At 35.9% G+C, this 18,170-nt stretch overlaps 1 protein-coding gene across 15 annotated transcripts in view; it reads left to right on the top strand.

The window, feature by feature from the left end:
• The window catches only part of AGTPBP1 (ATP/GTP binding carboxypeptidase 1), a 107,672-nt gene that overhangs the window by 72,685 nt on the left and 16,817 nt on the right, over nucleotides 1-18,170 (top strand). For all 15 annotated transcript variants that reach the window (XM_059657076.1, XM_059657070.1, XM_059657081.1 and 12 more), the window contains 7 exons: nucleotides 2,699-2,786; nucleotides 4,712-4,856; nucleotides 7,509-7,662; nucleotides 8,677-8,857; nucleotides 10,131-10,260; nucleotides 13,217-13,348; nucleotides 15,660-15,836. In XM_059657076.1, the coding sequence (XP_059513059.1) occupies nucleotides 2,699-2,786; nucleotides 4,712-4,856; nucleotides 7,509-7,662; nucleotides 8,677-8,857; nucleotides 10,131-10,260; nucleotides 13,217-13,348; nucleotides 15,660-15,836 (1,007 nt within the window). The remainder of the gene's footprint in view (nucleotides 1-2,698; nucleotides 2,787-4,711; nucleotides 4,857-7,508; nucleotides 7,663-8,676; nucleotides 8,858-10,130; nucleotides 10,261-13,216; nucleotides 13,349-15,659; nucleotides 15,837-18,170) is intronic.

Raw genomic sequence — 18,170 nt, 5'->3', positions numbered from 1 at the left:
GTGATGAGAACTTTTCAGATCTGTTCTCCTGGCAACTTTCAAGTGAGCCGTATAGCAACATTAACTCTAGTTACCAGAGATTTTAGATTTCCTTGCTGTGATGAAAAATAGTAGAAATCAACAAAAAGTCGAACAAAAATGAGTACTTGGAAATATGTAATAGTCTTCTAAAAACAAAAACCCAGAGAGAAAATTTAAAACTGATACTAGAAATTATCTAGAATTGTACTGGTCATTATAGTAGTGACTTGCCATATGTGACTAAATATTTAAATTAATTAGAAATTTAAAATTCAGTTCTTTAGTGTCTCTAAGTTCACTTTCTGTGCATAATAGCCAGGCCTGGTGATTGGCTGCCAGATTGGACAGTGTTGATAGAGGACATTTCCACTGTGGCAGAAGGTTTAATTGGATCTAGAAAGTGCTACACATTATAGACTTATGGGCATAGCTAACTGGTATTCAGAGGAAAATTGAAAGCCTTTAATAACTGGCATTATCCTATATAGTAAAGAGCTAATATGCTAATTAGACTGAACAGCAGAATGACTGTCCGGATGACCTTATGGACGAAGCCAGGGTTGCGAGGGCCGGCCGGGGCTGTGAGGGGCTGCGAGGGCTGGCCGGGGCTGCGAGGGCCTCTAGTCTATATAAAAGCTGAAGCGACCATTACGACCGATGACAGGCCAGTAGCTATGATGCGTACTGACTACCAGGGGGCAGATGCTCAGTGCAGGAGCTGCCCCCTGGTGGTCAGTGCGCTCCCACAGCCAACCTTCTGTGGCCAGCCAAGCTCCCACAATCCCTGCCCCTGCCAGCTGGCCCCAATCGCCCCGATCGGGACTGGGTGAGATGGCCCCCATCAGCCCTGATTGCCGACCAGGCTGAGGGACCCCACCTGTGCACGAATTCATGTACCAGGCCTCTAGTTTACAATAAAAAAAAGGCTAAAAATAAGTAAACTAAGCACCCAACTTAAGATATTAGAAAAACAAGAAGATAAACCAAAAGAAGAAGAAAATTTTTAAAATTAGAAATACTATTTAAAATACTATTTTAGAAATACTATTTTTAAAACTAGAAATAAAACAAAATATAGAAGCACTGGAATTGATTAATAAAAAGTAATGATTATGAACACTCTATAACTGTTCTTGAGGAAATAAGAAATGTATTAGGTGCTATATTGAGATGCTATTGCAGCTGAGATACTTACCTTTTAAAAAATAGATTTTACTTTTATTCCAATAAATTATCATTAATATATTTTTCCAAAGCTAGTGTAATCTTATACCAATACTTTGTAAAGCTAATTAAAATCAAAAGACCATTTTTAGACGAAAAAGTCCTAAATGAGATTTCAGCTAATCTAATCATATGCTGTAAAAGAATAGTATCTCCTTGGAATACAAAGAGTTCACATTAGGAAACCTTTCAGCATAATTTATTGCATCAACAAATTAAAGGAGAAAAGCCATGTGATTCTGTTAGTGGGTGCTAAAAAGGCATTTGATAAAATAATTAAAACCCTTAAGTGTAATAAGAATTATGGAAGAAACGACTTCAGCTATGGAAATGATCATAGCACCTACCACAGAGGGTTGTTGTGAGGATTTAGTGACTTAAGTTATGTAAATATGTTTAGAGCAAGGTCTGGCACATCAGAATTATTCAGTGTTAGCACTTTTGTTATTTAAATGTGATAGAGTTGATTTATAAAAAAAAATTGACAAATATTGTATTGAATGGCAAAACAGCTGGATTAAAATTATGAACAAGACAGTTCTGCTTACCACTATATTCAGAATCATTTTGGAGGTTTCATTTCTGTAAATAGAAAATAAAAGTAGAAAGAGTAAATGATGTAAGTACTAAAAGAGATAAAATATTTTAAATTACAAATGGTATGGTTTACATACTTAGAAAACCCAAGAGCCAACTAAAGACTAAAAAGATACCCGGATAAGTTTAGCAAAATGGTCTGTAGCAAGAAAATTAAGAAAATGATTATATCTTTAAGTTAGGATTTAAGGAAAGTCAAATTGCATCTCAAAAACGATCATCATTTGTAAAATTAACATGCATTTCATTAACTCCAGTTAGAAACCCAGTACCTTCTTTTATGAAATAGGATAAGGTGATTTTAAAGTTCATGTGGAAAGTATATTTCTAAAACTACCCAAGAAAATACACTATATATTTAATCCTGTATAGTCCTTCCTTCTCCTCCTCCCTGCTATAATCACATTTGTATGGAAAGAAAATAACCATGCTATTTTGGTGGCATTTTTTCTTTTTCTTCAGTGTAGATAATCTTCTGAGAGCTATAGAGCTATTTTCTTTTTTTTTACTCTTTCACTTATTATAAGATGTGTGTGTGTGTGTGTGTGTGTGTGTGTGTGTGTGTGTATATATATATATATTCCTTTTTATTTTAACTGATCTAACATAGAAAAGGTTTAATGACTTTTCACGCATTAAAGTTGTAATCTATTTTAGTTAAACTGGAAATTAAAGCATATTGATTGACTTATGAGATTTTAAAGAAATTTCTCAGATTTTTAAAAAATATATACTAAAATAATGGAAATGTGTTGCCTTTTAACTTTCTGAATATTTGTTGCTTTCTACAATGGCAAGATTAATTTTTATCTCAAAAATTTTGAAAGAATTTTCTTTTTCTGTCTCTCTGTCAAAGGTATGCAACCACTCATGTATTCAGTTCAGGAAGCATTAAATGCCAGACCATGGTGGACTCGTGTGGGGACGGACATTTGTTACTATAAGTAAGTGTTCTAAGACTACTAGGCCATCAGTTTACAGAAGGGGATATTAACCTTACTCTATTTCAATTTAAAGAATAAAAAGTAGAGTTATTATTGCATTCTTTGAATTGTGGTGATATGCTTTAGTGTAACTTCTAACAGAATCCTTTAAAATTTGAGATCAGTTTAGGGGTACAGTTAGTGGAAGTATAGTTGATCCTTGGGTAATACGGGTTTGAGCTGCACGGATCCACTTATATGTGGATTCCCCCCCCCCCCCCCAATAAATACCTGTACTGTTTTTGATCTGTGGTTGGGAGTCCGCAGACTTGGAGGGCCAACTGTATTCATTCATCTATGCCATGTTACATAAGGGACTTGAGCATCTGCTGATTTTGGTATCGGTGGGGGTCCTGGAACCAGCTCCCCATGGATACTAAGGGACGGCTGTTATATTGGGGAGTCAAAATGTATACTCTGTTTTTTTATGTTTTGTTAATCCTCACCTGAGGGGGGGGGCGGGGAGAGAGAGAGAGAGAGAGAGAGAGAGAGAGAGAGAGAGAGAGAGAGAGGCACAGAGAGAGAGAGAATATGAATCTATTGAAGGGGTAATGGCTACGTTAATGAAGACCATACCAATTTGAAAATTCCTTGAAAGTCTGTGTATGTGTCTATAGGCCATAGCTTTTCTTCAGTTTGTGGCTTAAATAGCACAAGGTGATTTGGAAATTTAGAAATTAAGTTAATAGAAAAAGCATTTTTAACTCATCCTATGTCACTGATATTTTAAGTCTGAAAAGTAAATTTACATTTATAAAAACAAATAATAGGCTAATGAGACCTCATGTATTCATCACTCAGTTTCAACAAGTATCAACACAGGTTAGTTTTTAGTTATACTTTCACCCCCACCTCTACACTGAATTTTTAAAAACATTACCCGATACCATATTTTATCCACGAATACTTCAAAGGCCTTTGTCTTTTCGATGTATGTATTTAAGAGAGTCTAATCAGCACAATGCCATCATCACACCCAAGAAAATTCCTTACTGTGATAAAATATCCAGTCAGTGTTCAAACTTCCCCACTTGTCGCATAAATGTTATTTTATAGTTGGTTTCAATCAGACCTGCCAAGGACTGCACATTGCATTTGATTTGTGTTGCTGTGTCTCTTAAGTGTCTTAATTTATAGGCTTCCCTTTTGTCTCTTTTTATTTCTCCTTTGTTTATTGAATCTAGATAATTTGTCATGTAGGATTTCCCACATTTTGGATTCTGCTGATTGCTCTTTTGTGCTGTAAATGAATTTTTCTAGTCTCACCGATTTCCTATAAAGCAATAGTTAGATCTAGAAGCTTGATCAACTTAAGGTTTGATTTTTGGCAAGAAAACTTTATAGATGGTGCAATGAATTGGAAAACATATTATCTCTGGTTATTTCTTTTTTTTAATCTTAAGAATGACTAGTGGATTCATGTATGGGCTGAAACAAAAGTAAGTTTACAGTTGTGAGTATGCAAAACACAGTTTATTCTTGTATTATTTTCCTATGATATACAAACAACTGTAAACCTACTTTCGTCCCACCCACTGCAAAGGTGTTCATCAGCCTTTCATCTAATGGTTGTAGCAGCCATTGATGATCATTGTCTACCAGTAATGTGTTTGCCTATCAAAGAATGGCTTCTAAAACTTTTATTGATGTGTAGGGTATTAACTCTATTTAATTAGTAAATCCAGAAGTGAACAGTAATGATGTTGCCTAATAGAAATTGTTTTATTAGTATCAAGTCTATTTTTATAGAATACTTAAGTTGCACTTTTCACAAATGATGGTTTTTCTGCCCCCCCCAACCTTGAAGTTCTGTTTAATATAATAGCAAGGAAAAATATCAGGATTTTGTTTGGAGGAAATAAACGTTTTATGCTTTTCTATTGCAGAAATCACTTCTCAAGAAGTTCAGTTGCTGCAGGTGGGCAAAAGGGAAAATCCTACTATACAATTACATTCACTGTCAATTTCCCACATAAAGATGATGTTTGCTACTTTGCTTATCACTATCCATATACGTACTCAACTTTACAGGTGAGAACTCATTAAGTTGTATTATGACTATTATTGTGTAATATGTATATGTGCCAGATAATAGAAGAAAAATTGCTTTAATTAATTTTTTTAATGAAATAAAAAAATCCAGTGTTGAAGATTTTAGATAATAATACAACATTTGTTGAAAACATTAAAGGGTATAAATGGGGATGTAGTCTTTATTTTTATGTACTAGAAAGGAAGTTTGACATGATTTTTACTTGCTAATTTGGGTAGAAATCTACAGTTCTCTAAGATTCATGATTTTCAGATTTTAACTGGATGAGATTTCCACCTGTTTAATGAGAAGCATTGGATCTGATAGAAAAATCTAACAGTAGAAAAATGTGGATGCAATTAAAGTTTTCTATAGGGAATTTATTTCTTCTAATAGTTTTATATGGAGTCCTAGATCTTGGTTGCTTAGAATTTGGGGTACAAGAGTTGCTTTGTGGGTTCTTTTGAGATTTTTGATTATTTGCATTGTAAAACAAAATAAAACAAGTGAATTCAAGTAATTATTGTGGTAGATTTACTCTCAGAACAGAATGGCTGTTCTACTGACCAAGGATCATGAAGATATGATCAATTTACCCAGAAAGGAATTGGAGCACTAGGGTTAGAAACAAGCTTCCACATGATTAGAGAGGGGAAAATGAGAGGAAAACACAGTCCATGGAGCAGCAGAGGTACCAAGGCTGAGGACACTAAATGAGGCTCCCTTTACTTTAATAAAGATTGCAATGAAGGCGTGATCAGGTATCCCTCTGAATAACACAGCATCAGAATATGTCGTGTTGTTCTTTATAGGGTTACATGTTAGTGTTCCTTACTGATGTTTACCTGTTTAGTGTATATTGAATTCCCCTACTTGCTTTCTATCCCATGACCTTTTCCAGGCATTTGCATGGTTTCTCACCTGGACTTCTGCCAACCTTTTTCTTACTGGTGTCCTAAAACTTACTTTTATCCCATTTCCTCTTCGTCTGTCTTTTTTCCACACTATAGCAAGAGAGTTCTTTGATGGCAAATCTAATCATGTAACACCCCTGCCTAAGACTCCCTCGTGATTTCTCTAGCCATTTGCACAAAGTCTAAAATTCTCACCAAGTCATTTCTTTGCTGTCTTTCACATTTTTTGCCACCTCCACAGACTGTGTGAGCTATTATTTACTTAATATTTATTATTAAATAGTTTTTAAAATAATTCACTCTTTAAAATTTATCTACATCCTAAGTTAATATCCAGGGAATTGCAGGTTTAATGTGTAGACAGTTTTGTAATTCACAATGAAATACATACCTATTACATTTTTAAAAGGCAATCCACGCATCACTTAGTTATCTCAATTACCAGTAGTTCCTGTTCTTCCTAAACACTTTTCCTTTGCCTGCACCTCTCTTCTCTGTCCTCTTCACTCATCCTTTGGCTCCCAGTTTAATGTAATATTTTTCTAGGAGACCTTTCCTCACTGCGCAGACTCAGCTAGGCTCTCCTTACTATTACTACAAGCTATCAGTGCTCTGTATTGTCCCCAGGTAGGGTCCATTCCTTCACTGTTATGTTCTTGGTGCCAGGCACAGTTTTTGGCACAGAAGTAGTGACCACACAGTGAATAGTGATTACGTGAATGAACATAGGCAAAAGTGTGGAAACCAACTAAGTATCTTAAATAAGGGATTGAACAGTTTATATTTGGTATGACCATATACTAATGATGTTATATGGTATTCGTAATTATGCGTATGTGTGTGCTTGTATAAATTACTAAGGAATAAAAGCAGGTTTTAAAAAGTCATGTGTAATTATAGTTTTGTTTATGTACATTGGCATTTGTTAGTAGTAATCTAAATGATGCAATTATGGATGTTTAAATTTTTTTCTTTGTTCTTTCTGTATCTTCCTCCCTTTTCACAATGAACCTGTATTAATCTTGAAATCAGGAAAAGTTGCTACAAACTTTGTCTGACATAATTTAAAAAAAAATATTTTATTGATTTTTTACAGAGAGGAAGGGAGAGGGATAGAGAGCCAGAAACATCGATGAGAGAGAAACATCGATCAGCTGCCTCCTGCATGCCCCCCACTGGGGATGTGCCCGCAACCAAGGTACATGCCCTTGACCGGAATTGAACCCGGGACCCTTGAGTCCGCAGGCCGACGCTCTATTCACTGAGCCACACTGGTTCTGGCATGTCTGACATTTTTATTCTGCATGTTTTTCATTGCTGTTGAAGGTAGGTCTACAGTAATTTATCATTTCAAAATTCAGAAGGCTTTGAGAACCAAAAGCTTTTTCATAGCCCATTTGGCAGCAAAGCCTGGCCTAAATTGATGTGAGCCTATTTAGAATATTGATTCCACTTAGAGGGACTCTTTATATGTTTTGCTGCAGATTTAATAACCTGCTTATACAGGCTGCCTCTGACCCTGTTTGTGGTATTGCACATTTAATGGTATATACACTGTATCTGTCTTGAGTTTCCCAAGTACTGATGTTTGAATGACATCTGGCCCCTGAGGGTTCCAGAGAGAGGATAGGGAATCTGACTGACATTTAGCTATATGGAGATCTAGATGCATTTATTTCTATTTTTCATAGGGGGTTTTAAAATAATTGTATACTTTACTTTTAAATTTTTATCAAGATGCATCTTCAAAAATTGGAATCAGCGCACAACCCCCAGCAAATCTATTTTCGAAGAGATGTGTTATGTGAAACCCTGTCTGGAAACAGCTGTCCCCTGGTGACTATAACAGCAATGCCAGAGTCTAATTATTATGAACATATCTGTCAATTCAGTAAGTCTGTCTTCTTCACTCAAAATGCCAGTCATCCTTACTTATTTTCCTTTGCTTTATATATGCCTGTAAGGGCAATAACACTAGGAATAGGCATCAGAAGTCTTGGTCTTGTTACTGCCTAGCCTCGGTCTACATCTGGGCCTCAGTTTCCTCATCTCGAAAATGGGAGAGCTTTGTGAGATGATCTCTAAGGTCCCTTTTGATACTGATATTCTGTAGTTCTTATCCTTGTAAGTCATAACCATAATGCAACAAATTATTTTAAGAGTTTATGTGATAATGTCATCAATTAAATTTATAGCTAATTTTATTTATAAATAAAACCACCAGAAAGTTATTAAGTGTTTTAATTCTAGCACCAAATAACTACATTTATTTTTTTAAAGTTGCCTCAGATGTATAGCTGGGGTAGAAAAAAATAAGAAAACTGTTCTAATTTTGATAAGAAAGTAAAATATTTTCAGGAAAGAGAAAGAGCTTGCTATGCATGAAAATATGACCAGGTGAGCTGAGTGTTATTTTTTAGATGGGTATATCTAAATGCATAGTGAAAATATTTCTCTTTGTAAATTTCTGAGAAGATATACCTTTTTTCCTGTCCTTGTCAGAGTGACTGTAAGACAGGGGTAAGATTATATTTTCCTTCTTTTCCCAATGGCTTTATGAAAAATAAATTTATATTTAAGACTTCCCCTTGTTCTTTATAAAACCAGTATTAAATACTTTTTTATGTTAGGTTAATCATTGGTAAATAAGTGACTCATGTAGTATTTATTGCATTATGTTCATATTATGAATTCCTTTAGGATGTGGCTTGCATGGGATTTATATCTGTTTTCCTCTATAGGGTCTCGTACAGTGCTTGTTTATAGTAGGTGCATGCTGAATTCTACTATGAATGTATATCAGAATTCATGAATGAGCAGATATATTTCTAAATCTCCAACGTCAAACATCATACAAACTTTTAGTCGTTGTTCATTTTAATTTGAGATTTTATGTGTCCTTTAGGAAATCGCCCTTACGTTTTCTTATCTGCTCGGGTACATCCTGGAGAAACAAATGCAAGTTGGGTAATGAAAGGAACATTGGAGTATCTCATGAGTAATAGCCCTACTGCTCAGAGCTTACGAGAATGCTATATTTTTAAAATTGTCCCTATGCTAAATCCAGATGGTGTCATCAATGGAAAGTAAGTTAAGCAATAGTTATAGAAATATTTTAGATAATTGTGGTGAGCCTATATAAAATTGTTGAAATAATATTATCCAGGGTAAATTTGGAGAGCAAATCTAGTGACTTTTTTCTAGAACAAATTTTTAGTGGGGAATTCATTTAAGATACATTTTTAAATGAAAATATATTTTGTTTATTAGTAGTATGGGATTTTGACAAATTCTGTATTCATGACAGTATGATTTCATAAAATGTCTATCTTGCTTGAATTATTTTAGAAAAATCACAGTGTTAGGATAGGAGAAAGATTTTTTTTAACATATCCTTTTATATTTCTTTTTTAATTTTGTCAATGGTGTGATCTTAGTTGTAAGATTTAAAATCTCTGGGGTCTCTTTGCACTGATAATGGCATGTTGGGTCCATCTGCTAACTTCTTCCTGATATGAGGAAGTACAGTCTCTGACAGAAGGAATTCTTTAGACTGGAGATGCTAGAAGATACTACTTTTTAAGTGAAGGTAGCTCATTGTTGTACAATTCATTTATTGTGGCAATTAGACAAGGTCTCTTTAGTGCATTGGAAAGATGGAATTTGACATGGCATCTCCAAAGTTGAGGGCACTTTATTCATAAGTGTAGCATGAATCTTCCTCATATTTTAGGAAAATTTTAAAAAGGATAATTTATTTTTAGGTATGTTATGGTAATGGAACTAAAACAAAATTTTATTATTTTAATTGATCAGCTAAAATCCTGTTTATATTTCTCTTTTATCACCTTCTCATTGTTTGCTTAAATTTTTGCTCAGTGGCTGTAATACTTAATAACTATGATTAAATGAAAATGTATTTAAGTATATATGGTTTTCATAAACTAACCTTTCTTAGGAGGGCCCAGATAGCACTTTTAATAATAACTAATATAATCAGAATATAAAATGTTAGTATAAAAAATGATTATTATGTAGTCTGAATGGGAAATATGGCCATTAATTTTTATAGAGTATGGAATAAAATCCCAGAATTGAGAATTAGTATTTTCTATAGCTTGAAAGTTTTGACCTATGAATCTGAAAGGTTACCACACTTAATTGCATGTAACACAGGATCTTGGACACAGCAAATGCTTAATAAATGATTATTTAATGACTAACCTATGCATTCTGTTGAGCCCATCATCTATACCAATTTGAAATATTTAGTGAAATAGAATCATAAAATTAAATCAAATATATTTAAGAATTTATTGGTATCAGTGTTTGTCTATCACTGTGTTTGCATTTGTGTAGTCACCGCTGTTCTTTAAGTGGAGAGGATTTGAACAGACAGTGGCAGAGTCCAAATCCTGATTTGCATCCTACAATTTACCATGCGAAGGGGCTGCTGCAGTACCTGGCTGCAGTGAAGCGCCTACCACTGGTAAGTGCCAGGATTTGTTTGTGCTTTGTACAAAGACATGACTTTGTTGATTAAAGACTTAGTATTTTATACATTACTAAAGGTCCGGTGCACAAAATTTGTGCGCTCGGGGAGTGGGGATGGTGGGGAGTCCTGTAGCCCAGCCTGTACCCTCTTGCTGTCCGGGATCCCTCAGGGGATGTCCGGGACCCCTTGTTCCTTACCGCCTGCCTGCTCTCTGTTCCTTATCACTCGGCTCCCTGCTCCTTAGCGCGGCCACAGAGGCAGGAGAGGCTCTTGCCACCGCCGCTGCACTCGCCAGCCATGAGCCCAGCTTCTGGCGGAGCTGCACTCTCCCTGTGGGAGTGCTCTGACCACCAGGGGGCAGCTCCTGCATTGAGCATCTGCCCCCGGGTGGTCAGTGCGCGACATAGCTACTGGTCATTCCGCCCTTCGGTCTATTTGCATATTAGGCTTTTACTATATAGGATTTTCTGGTTATAAAAGCTAAGTACTAATTTCAGAAGCAATTTCTTCAAAATATCTTTTTCTGTTATCAGTCACTTGTGTACTAATTATGGTATCAATATAATGTATTCATATTCTTATTTCATCAGATTTAATTTTTGTAATGCTCATGAGCCCTATACTTTTCTTTTTTTTCTTTTTTTTATATTTTATTGATTTTTTACAGAGAGGAAGGGAGAGAGATAGAGAGCCAGAAACATCGATGAGAGAGAAACATCGATCAGCTGCCTCCTGCACATCTCCCACTGGGGATGTGCCCGCAACCCAGGCACATGCCCTTGACCGGAATCGAACCTGGGACCCTTCAGTCCGCAGGCTGACGCTCTATCCACTGAGCCAAACCGGTTTCGGCTTCTTTTTTTTTATTAATGAATATTGGTAACTCCTGGTTGTAATTTTAGGTATTTAACTTCACTATTTGAACAACACTGAGGTAACAGTATTTTTCAAATTCTCAAACTATTAGCTTATATCTGAGCTCTTTAGTCAACTCTGAAGCTGGTTATTCTTGGCTACTAACGTGGGAAAGGTCGTAGAGGTGGGGTAGGAGGCTCCAAGAGCTGTGTGAATGCGCTTCTGCTTTCAGCAGCTTTTGTTTAGAGTGTTTCCATTCGGTTAGTGTTTAAATGAGTTAATCTTCCTTTAGGAAAGAAACATTTTGCAAGGAATATATCCCAAGAAACTAGAAACACCAATCAGAAAGGATATATGCACCCCTATGTTCATAGCACCCCTATGTCCATAGCTAAGATTTGGAAACAGCCTAAGTGCCCATCAGCAGATGAGTGGATTAGAAAACTGTGGTACATCTACCTAATGGATACTATGCTGCTGTAAAAAGGAAGGAATTCCTACCATTTGCAACAGCATGGATGGAGCTGGAGAGCATTATGCTAAGTGAAATAAGTCAGTCAGAGAAAGATAAATATCACATGATCTCACTCATTTGTGGATTATAATGAACAACATAAACTGATGAACAAAAACAGATCCAGAATCAGAGAAGCATCGATCAGATGCTCAAGCCTCAGAGGGAAGGTAGGAGGGGGTGGGGGTAAGGGGGAGAGATCAACCAAAGGACTTGCATGCCTGCATATAAGCCTCACCAATGGACAGAGACACCAGGGGGTGAGGGCATGAACAGGAGTGGGGTGGGGGAAGATGGGAGGATAAGGACACATATGTAATACCTTAATCAATAAAAAAATAAAAAATTAAAAAGAAACATTTGCCGAAACCGGTTTGGCTCAGTGGATAGAGCGTCAGCCTGCGGACTGTAAGGTCCCGGGTTCGATTCCGGTCAAGGGCATATACCTGGGTTGCGGGCACATCCCCAGTCGGAGATGTGCAGGAGGCAGCTGATCGATGTTTCTCTCTCATCGATGTTTCCAATTCTCTATCTCTCTCCCTTTCTCTCTGTAAAAAAATCAATAAAATATATTTAAAAAAAAAACATTTTGCAGAGGGGAAAAATTGGCATGTGAGTCTGTCCTTCATTTTAAAAATTATGTTCTCAAAAATTAAATTGAAGCCGAAACCGGTTTGGCTCAGTGGATAGAGCATCGGCCTGTGGACTGAAGGGTCCTGGGTTCGGTTCCGGTCAAGGGTATGTACCTGGGTTGCGGGCATATCCCCAGTGGGAGATGTGCGGGAGGCACTGATCGATGTTTCTCTCTCATCGATGTTTCTAACTCTCTGTCTCTCTCCCTTCCTCTCTGTAAAAAATCAATAAAATATATTTAAAAAAAATTAAATTGAAACTATACCCTTTAAAATAAACATTTATTTTTAAAATTATTTATTCCAGAGAGAGGAAAGGGGAAAGAGAGAGAGAGAGAGAGAGAGAGAGAGAGAGAGAGAGAGAGAGAGAGAGAGAGAGAGAGAGAAGAAACATTGATTGGTTGCCTCCCACCTGTGCCCTGACTAGGGGTGGAACTTATGACCTGGGAATGTGCCCTGACCAGGAATCAAACCCACCACCCTTTGGTGTATGGGACCGTGCTCCAACCAACTCATACTGGCCAGGGCTCACATGGGTCAAGGCTTATACCACACTCTTTTTATAGTGTTTTCATGAGACCATTTTCATGTGTTTTTAAATTAGATAAATATTTTAACAGCCCTTTGGGCAGTGATGATTACAGATACAGATTTGACCTATAATTGAATTTATTATTTTTTTATAATGGCACATAGAAGATATATAAGAGTGGAATTTGTGGTTTGATGCAGATCTTGCAAAGGACTTTCTAACCATTCCTAGTAATCATAGATTTCTTTCCAAAACTAGATATTTCTACTTTTATTGACTCTACTTGTTAAATGGTGATTCAGTTACAGTAAAAGGATCAAGGCACACAGACCTGTTTATTGGCTTTATAGTAACTAGATTTACTTGGCAATATATGAATTTGAAGGTTTTTAATTCTTAAAACATAATCTTTTCAAGGTTTATTGTGATTATCATGGCCACTCCCGAAAGAAGAATGTATTTATGTATGGCTGCAGCATCAAGGAGACAGTGTGGCATACCAATAATAATGCAAGTTCCTGTGATGTTGTGGAAGATGTGGGATACAGGGTAATTATGACAGATAAATCAGGAATTTTTGAGATGCAACCCTGCATACAACTACAGAAAATTATTTAACATATAAACTACTCAGATTCTGTTCATGTTGCCATTTTGCTATTAGGGTTTCAAATTTTTCATTTTAAATGTTTCTTCCAAATGTTTTTGCTTTTTACATGTAGATGTTTATCTGGAATTCATTTGATCTGAGATGTGGGGACCTATTTAGTTTCATGTATAATCATTGATTAAACAGTACATCCTTCCTTGACCGGTTTTATAAAGCCATCTGTGGCATACCATTTTCCCACATGCCTGGGTGTGTTTTGAGTTTTGCCAAGGACGGACACGAGATCTTACTGCTTCAAGCCCTGTGTGCTTTCATTCTCCTCCTACATTTATGCCTAGACAAGCACCCTAGGTTAATTTGCAAGCTCGAAGTACATTTTCTTTTTGCTTCTCTCCATTCCCCTTTTCCTAATAAATAAAATGTTAGAGTTATATAAAAAATGGAAACAATCGAGGAATTCACAGTAGTAAGTGATAGTCATCTCACAGTTATTAATTAAGCAGTTTTGCTATTCTGAGCACATTAATTCATAGATTACACCTAGAGTATATGAAGTTTGTGTCTGTTTTTCAGTGCTCCACAGCTACTTGTTTTTTCACGTGTTTGTTGGCCATTTTTCCTGGTCCTCACATGGAGATCTGTGTCAGTCTTTCTGACAATTCCACAAGATTTCCGTTGTGTGCTTTTGTTCTTGTTGTATGGATGTGCCAAAATTTATTTATCCAGTTGGTGGTCATTTGATTAGTATGTCAAATTGTTCTTCATAAAGATTATACAAATTGATGTTCCCCAATATAATGAATGATAGTGCTATTTCTCCACACCCTTATTACATAATACTATTATTTTTGCCAGGTTAAAAAAATACCTCATGCTTTTAATTTGCGAATCTCTAATTTTTAGGATGAGTATTTTGTCATATGTTTGACCAAGTATGATCTCTCTCTCTTTTTCAAAATAGCCTTTTTGCATATTCTCTGTTTACTTTTGTGCTGGCCACCTAGTTATTGTTTTTAAACTATGTGATTACAAGTGTAGTACATTTTTTTTGTGATATATAGTAATTTAAAACTTTTATCATATTTGTCGAATTCTTAAAAAATGGTTTCTGAATTTTAAGCTTTAGAAAAACTTTTCTCATTCCAAGATTTAAAAGTATGGTTCTGTGTTTACTGTTTTTAGTTTTATTTTAAAATTTTACATTTAAAATTTCAATCTAATTAGAAGTTAATTTAATGAAAATTAGTGACTGGAGCTTGTTTTTGTCAGTGGCTATCCAGTGGTGTCAGCATTAGTGAGTGATCAGTCTTTTCTCTAGTAACTGTAGTAACTTTAACAGATACCTTTGGTTCTAATTTTGAATATTTTCTTTCTAGAGATAAATCTATTCCTGCACCAATATCACAATTTAACTTAACCTTAGGCATATAATTTAGGTTAATATCTGCTGGGTTATTTCTCCAGTTATTGCCTTTTCTTTCAGAATTTCTTAGGGGGTATTCCCATATTTACACTTTCAGGTAAACTTCAGAATGATTTTAAGTTGCTATAAATGTTGTGGGCATTTTGATTGTGATTGTCTTAGTTTTATTGATTAATTTGGAATGATTGACATTTACAGCAGCAAATCTTTTTTGGTTGTTGTTAACCTTCACCAGAGGATATTTTTTCCATTGATTTTTAGAGAGAATGGAAGGGAGGAAGATATATATATATGGATATGGAGAGAGAGAGAGAGAGAGAGAGAGAGAAGAACATCAATGGGAGAGAGATAACACATCTGTTGCCTCCCACACGCCCTTCAACCAAGGTACATGCCCTTGACTGGGAATTGAACGCAAAACCCTTCAGTACGCAGGCTGATGCTCTAACGACTGAGAAAACCAGCTAGGGCTACAGTGGCAAATGTCTTAATTAGTCAAGCCATCTTTCATGACTAAAGTTTTTTCATTTTTTAAAACATGTTTTCTTCATGGTTTTTCTTACATAGTTTTATTGCACTTACTGGTTGCTATATACTAGTAAATGTGATGCTTTCTTCCATTCTATTTTCTGACTATTTTCCTGGGAAAGCAGAAAATTCTAAATTAGTAAGAGAATTATTTTGATGTTTTGTATAGCAAGAAGATCTGCATGACCCTGCTTTAGTCACTGTGCTTTCATGAACATTTTTAAAGATTAAAAACTTAGAAAAATTTTAAGTTAAAAAATTTCTTGAAATATTCTATTTTATCATTCTTATCTTTGCAGACTTTGCCTAAGATACTGAGCCATATTGCCCCAGCATTTTGCATGAGTAGCTGTAGCTTTGTAGTGGAAAAATCTAAAGAATCCACAGCGCGTGTTGTAGTTTGGAGGGAGATCGGAGTGCAAAGAAGCTATACCATGGAGAGTACTTTGTGTGGCTGTGATCAGGGGAAATATAAGGTAAAACATTTCAGTACTTCTAGCCTTAAAATAATATTTGAAGACTTTTTTTCATATGTATAATCCAAAGGTTTTCAAGTATATATTCCATGATATATATGATATACTGAGTTATATGTAATTTGTAATGATGAAATTGAATTGTATGCAGTCTTAAACATTTAAAAAATTTCTTTGAACTAAATAGTTTGCTTTGGGTTCTCACAAAATCTTGAGTATATTTATATTCATACTTTTTAAGAAAACGTGGTACACATATAAATACTGATTAATAATTTATAATGAGTTGTGCAAGTAAACATTATTAATCAAATTTTTATATCATTTTAATTTGTTGGATATAAATATATTTTTATGCACTTAGAAATAAACACATTACACTTATTTATAAAGTTTTTAAAATATATATTTTATTGTTGAAAGTATTTCAGATTTCCCACTTTCCCCTCCACTGACCCCCTCTTGTGTCTGATTTGTAAATGCATATCCCTTCACTAAATATTTTTCTTTACTAAGACTACTTTTCTGTAGTGCCATACACTTTTTTTGGAAACAACCTGAGTTTAAACTCTGCTTTTGAAACTTAAGACTAATAAAATATTAGGTGATTTTGAACTTAAAAAATTTAAATATCGAGAACTTAATGGACAATGAATTGGACTTTATACATGCAACAGCAAATCTGAACATCTTTCTTGCCTTGGCACAGAAAGATTTCTTAAGTGTCCTGTTTTGTTTTGTTTCGTTTTGTTTTTGACGTAGGGCAAGAGGGAACTGAATCTAATAGTTACCTCACATAACAATGGTTATAATTTTATGTTTTGAAAGAGCTAAAAATCTTCCAGTTGGTTAGTATTAAAAATATAAGCATATGACAGTTGATGTCAGAATGTTTAAGAGGAGAGAGAGCCAAAGTAATGACTTTCAGTCTGTAACAAGCTGGAAGAAGATTAGGTAGGTTTTGCAACCAACTTCAAGCTTGTGGGGCCTGGTAGAATAGAACTTAATGACATCTCAGTGCTTCTGTTTTAGGTTGAACACCGTATTCTTCCAAAGTGTAATAATAACTTTTGAATTCTCTCCAAATATTGTAAAACAGTGACTTGTAGTTTGCCAAAGACATGATGGTGATGAGAGAGAAAATGGAGCTTGAGCACCATTCCAGCCCCCAAACTCTTGTCCCCCAATCTTTGCTTTAGTGGACAACTCTGCCGAGGACATTCAAAGTCCTTGGAGAGGAGTGTGTTTCACTAAGCCAATTTTTTTTATGTCTGAAATTCAATTCTTTGATCATAACATACACTTCTTTTTAGTTTTTTCCTTTTTTTGATTAATAAACATTGTTTTTTAGAATAGTTTCAGATTCACTGAAAAATTGAGTGGAAAGTACAAAATTCCCATCTACCTCCATCCCCACACATGCATATAATTATACTTTTCACACTTATTAATATTAGCTAACTAGAGGCCTGGTGCATGAAATCTGTGCACAGTGTGTGTGTGTGTGTGTGTGTGTGTGTGTGTGTGTGTGTGTGTCCCTCAGCCCAGCCTGCACCCTCTCCAATCTGGGACCCAGTCAGACATCCCTCTCACAATCCAGGACTGCTGGCACCCAACTGCTCACCTGCCTGCCTGCTTGATTACCTCCTAACTGCTTCTGCCTGCCAGCCTGATCAATGCCTAACTGCCCTCCCCTGACGGCCTAGTCCCCCCACAAGTGCCCTCCCCTGCAGGCCTTGTCCCTCCCAACTGCCCTCCCCTGCAGGCCTTGTCCCTCCCAACTGCCCTCCCCTGCTGGCCTTGTCCCCCCAACTGCACTCCCCTGCTGGCCTTGTCCCTCCCAACTGCCCTCCCCTGCAGGCCTTGTCCCCCCAACTGCCCTCCCCTGCTGGCCTGATTGCCCACAACTGCCCTCCTCTGCCGGCCATCTTTGACCACATGGGAGCGGCCATCTTGTGTGTTGGAGTGATGGTCAATTTGCATATTACCTCTTTATTGGGTAGGTTAAGTTGTGTGAGTCTAATTATATTTTTTAAAAAAGATTTCTTCACCCTGAGAATGTTCTTATATTACTGTATTTTAGGCTGTCAATGTTATTTTCCTATGAATTAATTCAGAAATAGGCATAACCTTTCTAAAGCTCTTAAATTAAGATGTCTAAACTCTTTAAATAATCAATCAATTAATCAGTCATTATTATAAAGGCATGTAGGTTAAGTAATAGTTTTTACAATTTATTTTCTTCACTTAGCCTGTGCCTTTAGTCCTGTCATTGAAAAGTTGTTTTACAGTACTGTCTCTCTAAATTATGTCAGCTCTCATCTATACATCCAG

The sequence above is a fragment of the Myotis daubentonii genome, chromosome 11, assembly GCF_963259705.1.
Source record: "Myotis daubentonii chromosome 11, mMyoDau2.1, whole genome shotgun sequence".
NCBI classification, from domain to species: Eukaryota; Metazoa; Chordata; class Mammalia; order Chiroptera; family Vespertilionidae; genus Myotis; species Myotis daubentonii.
This window is presented reverse-complemented; position numbering and strand designations above follow the sequence as displayed.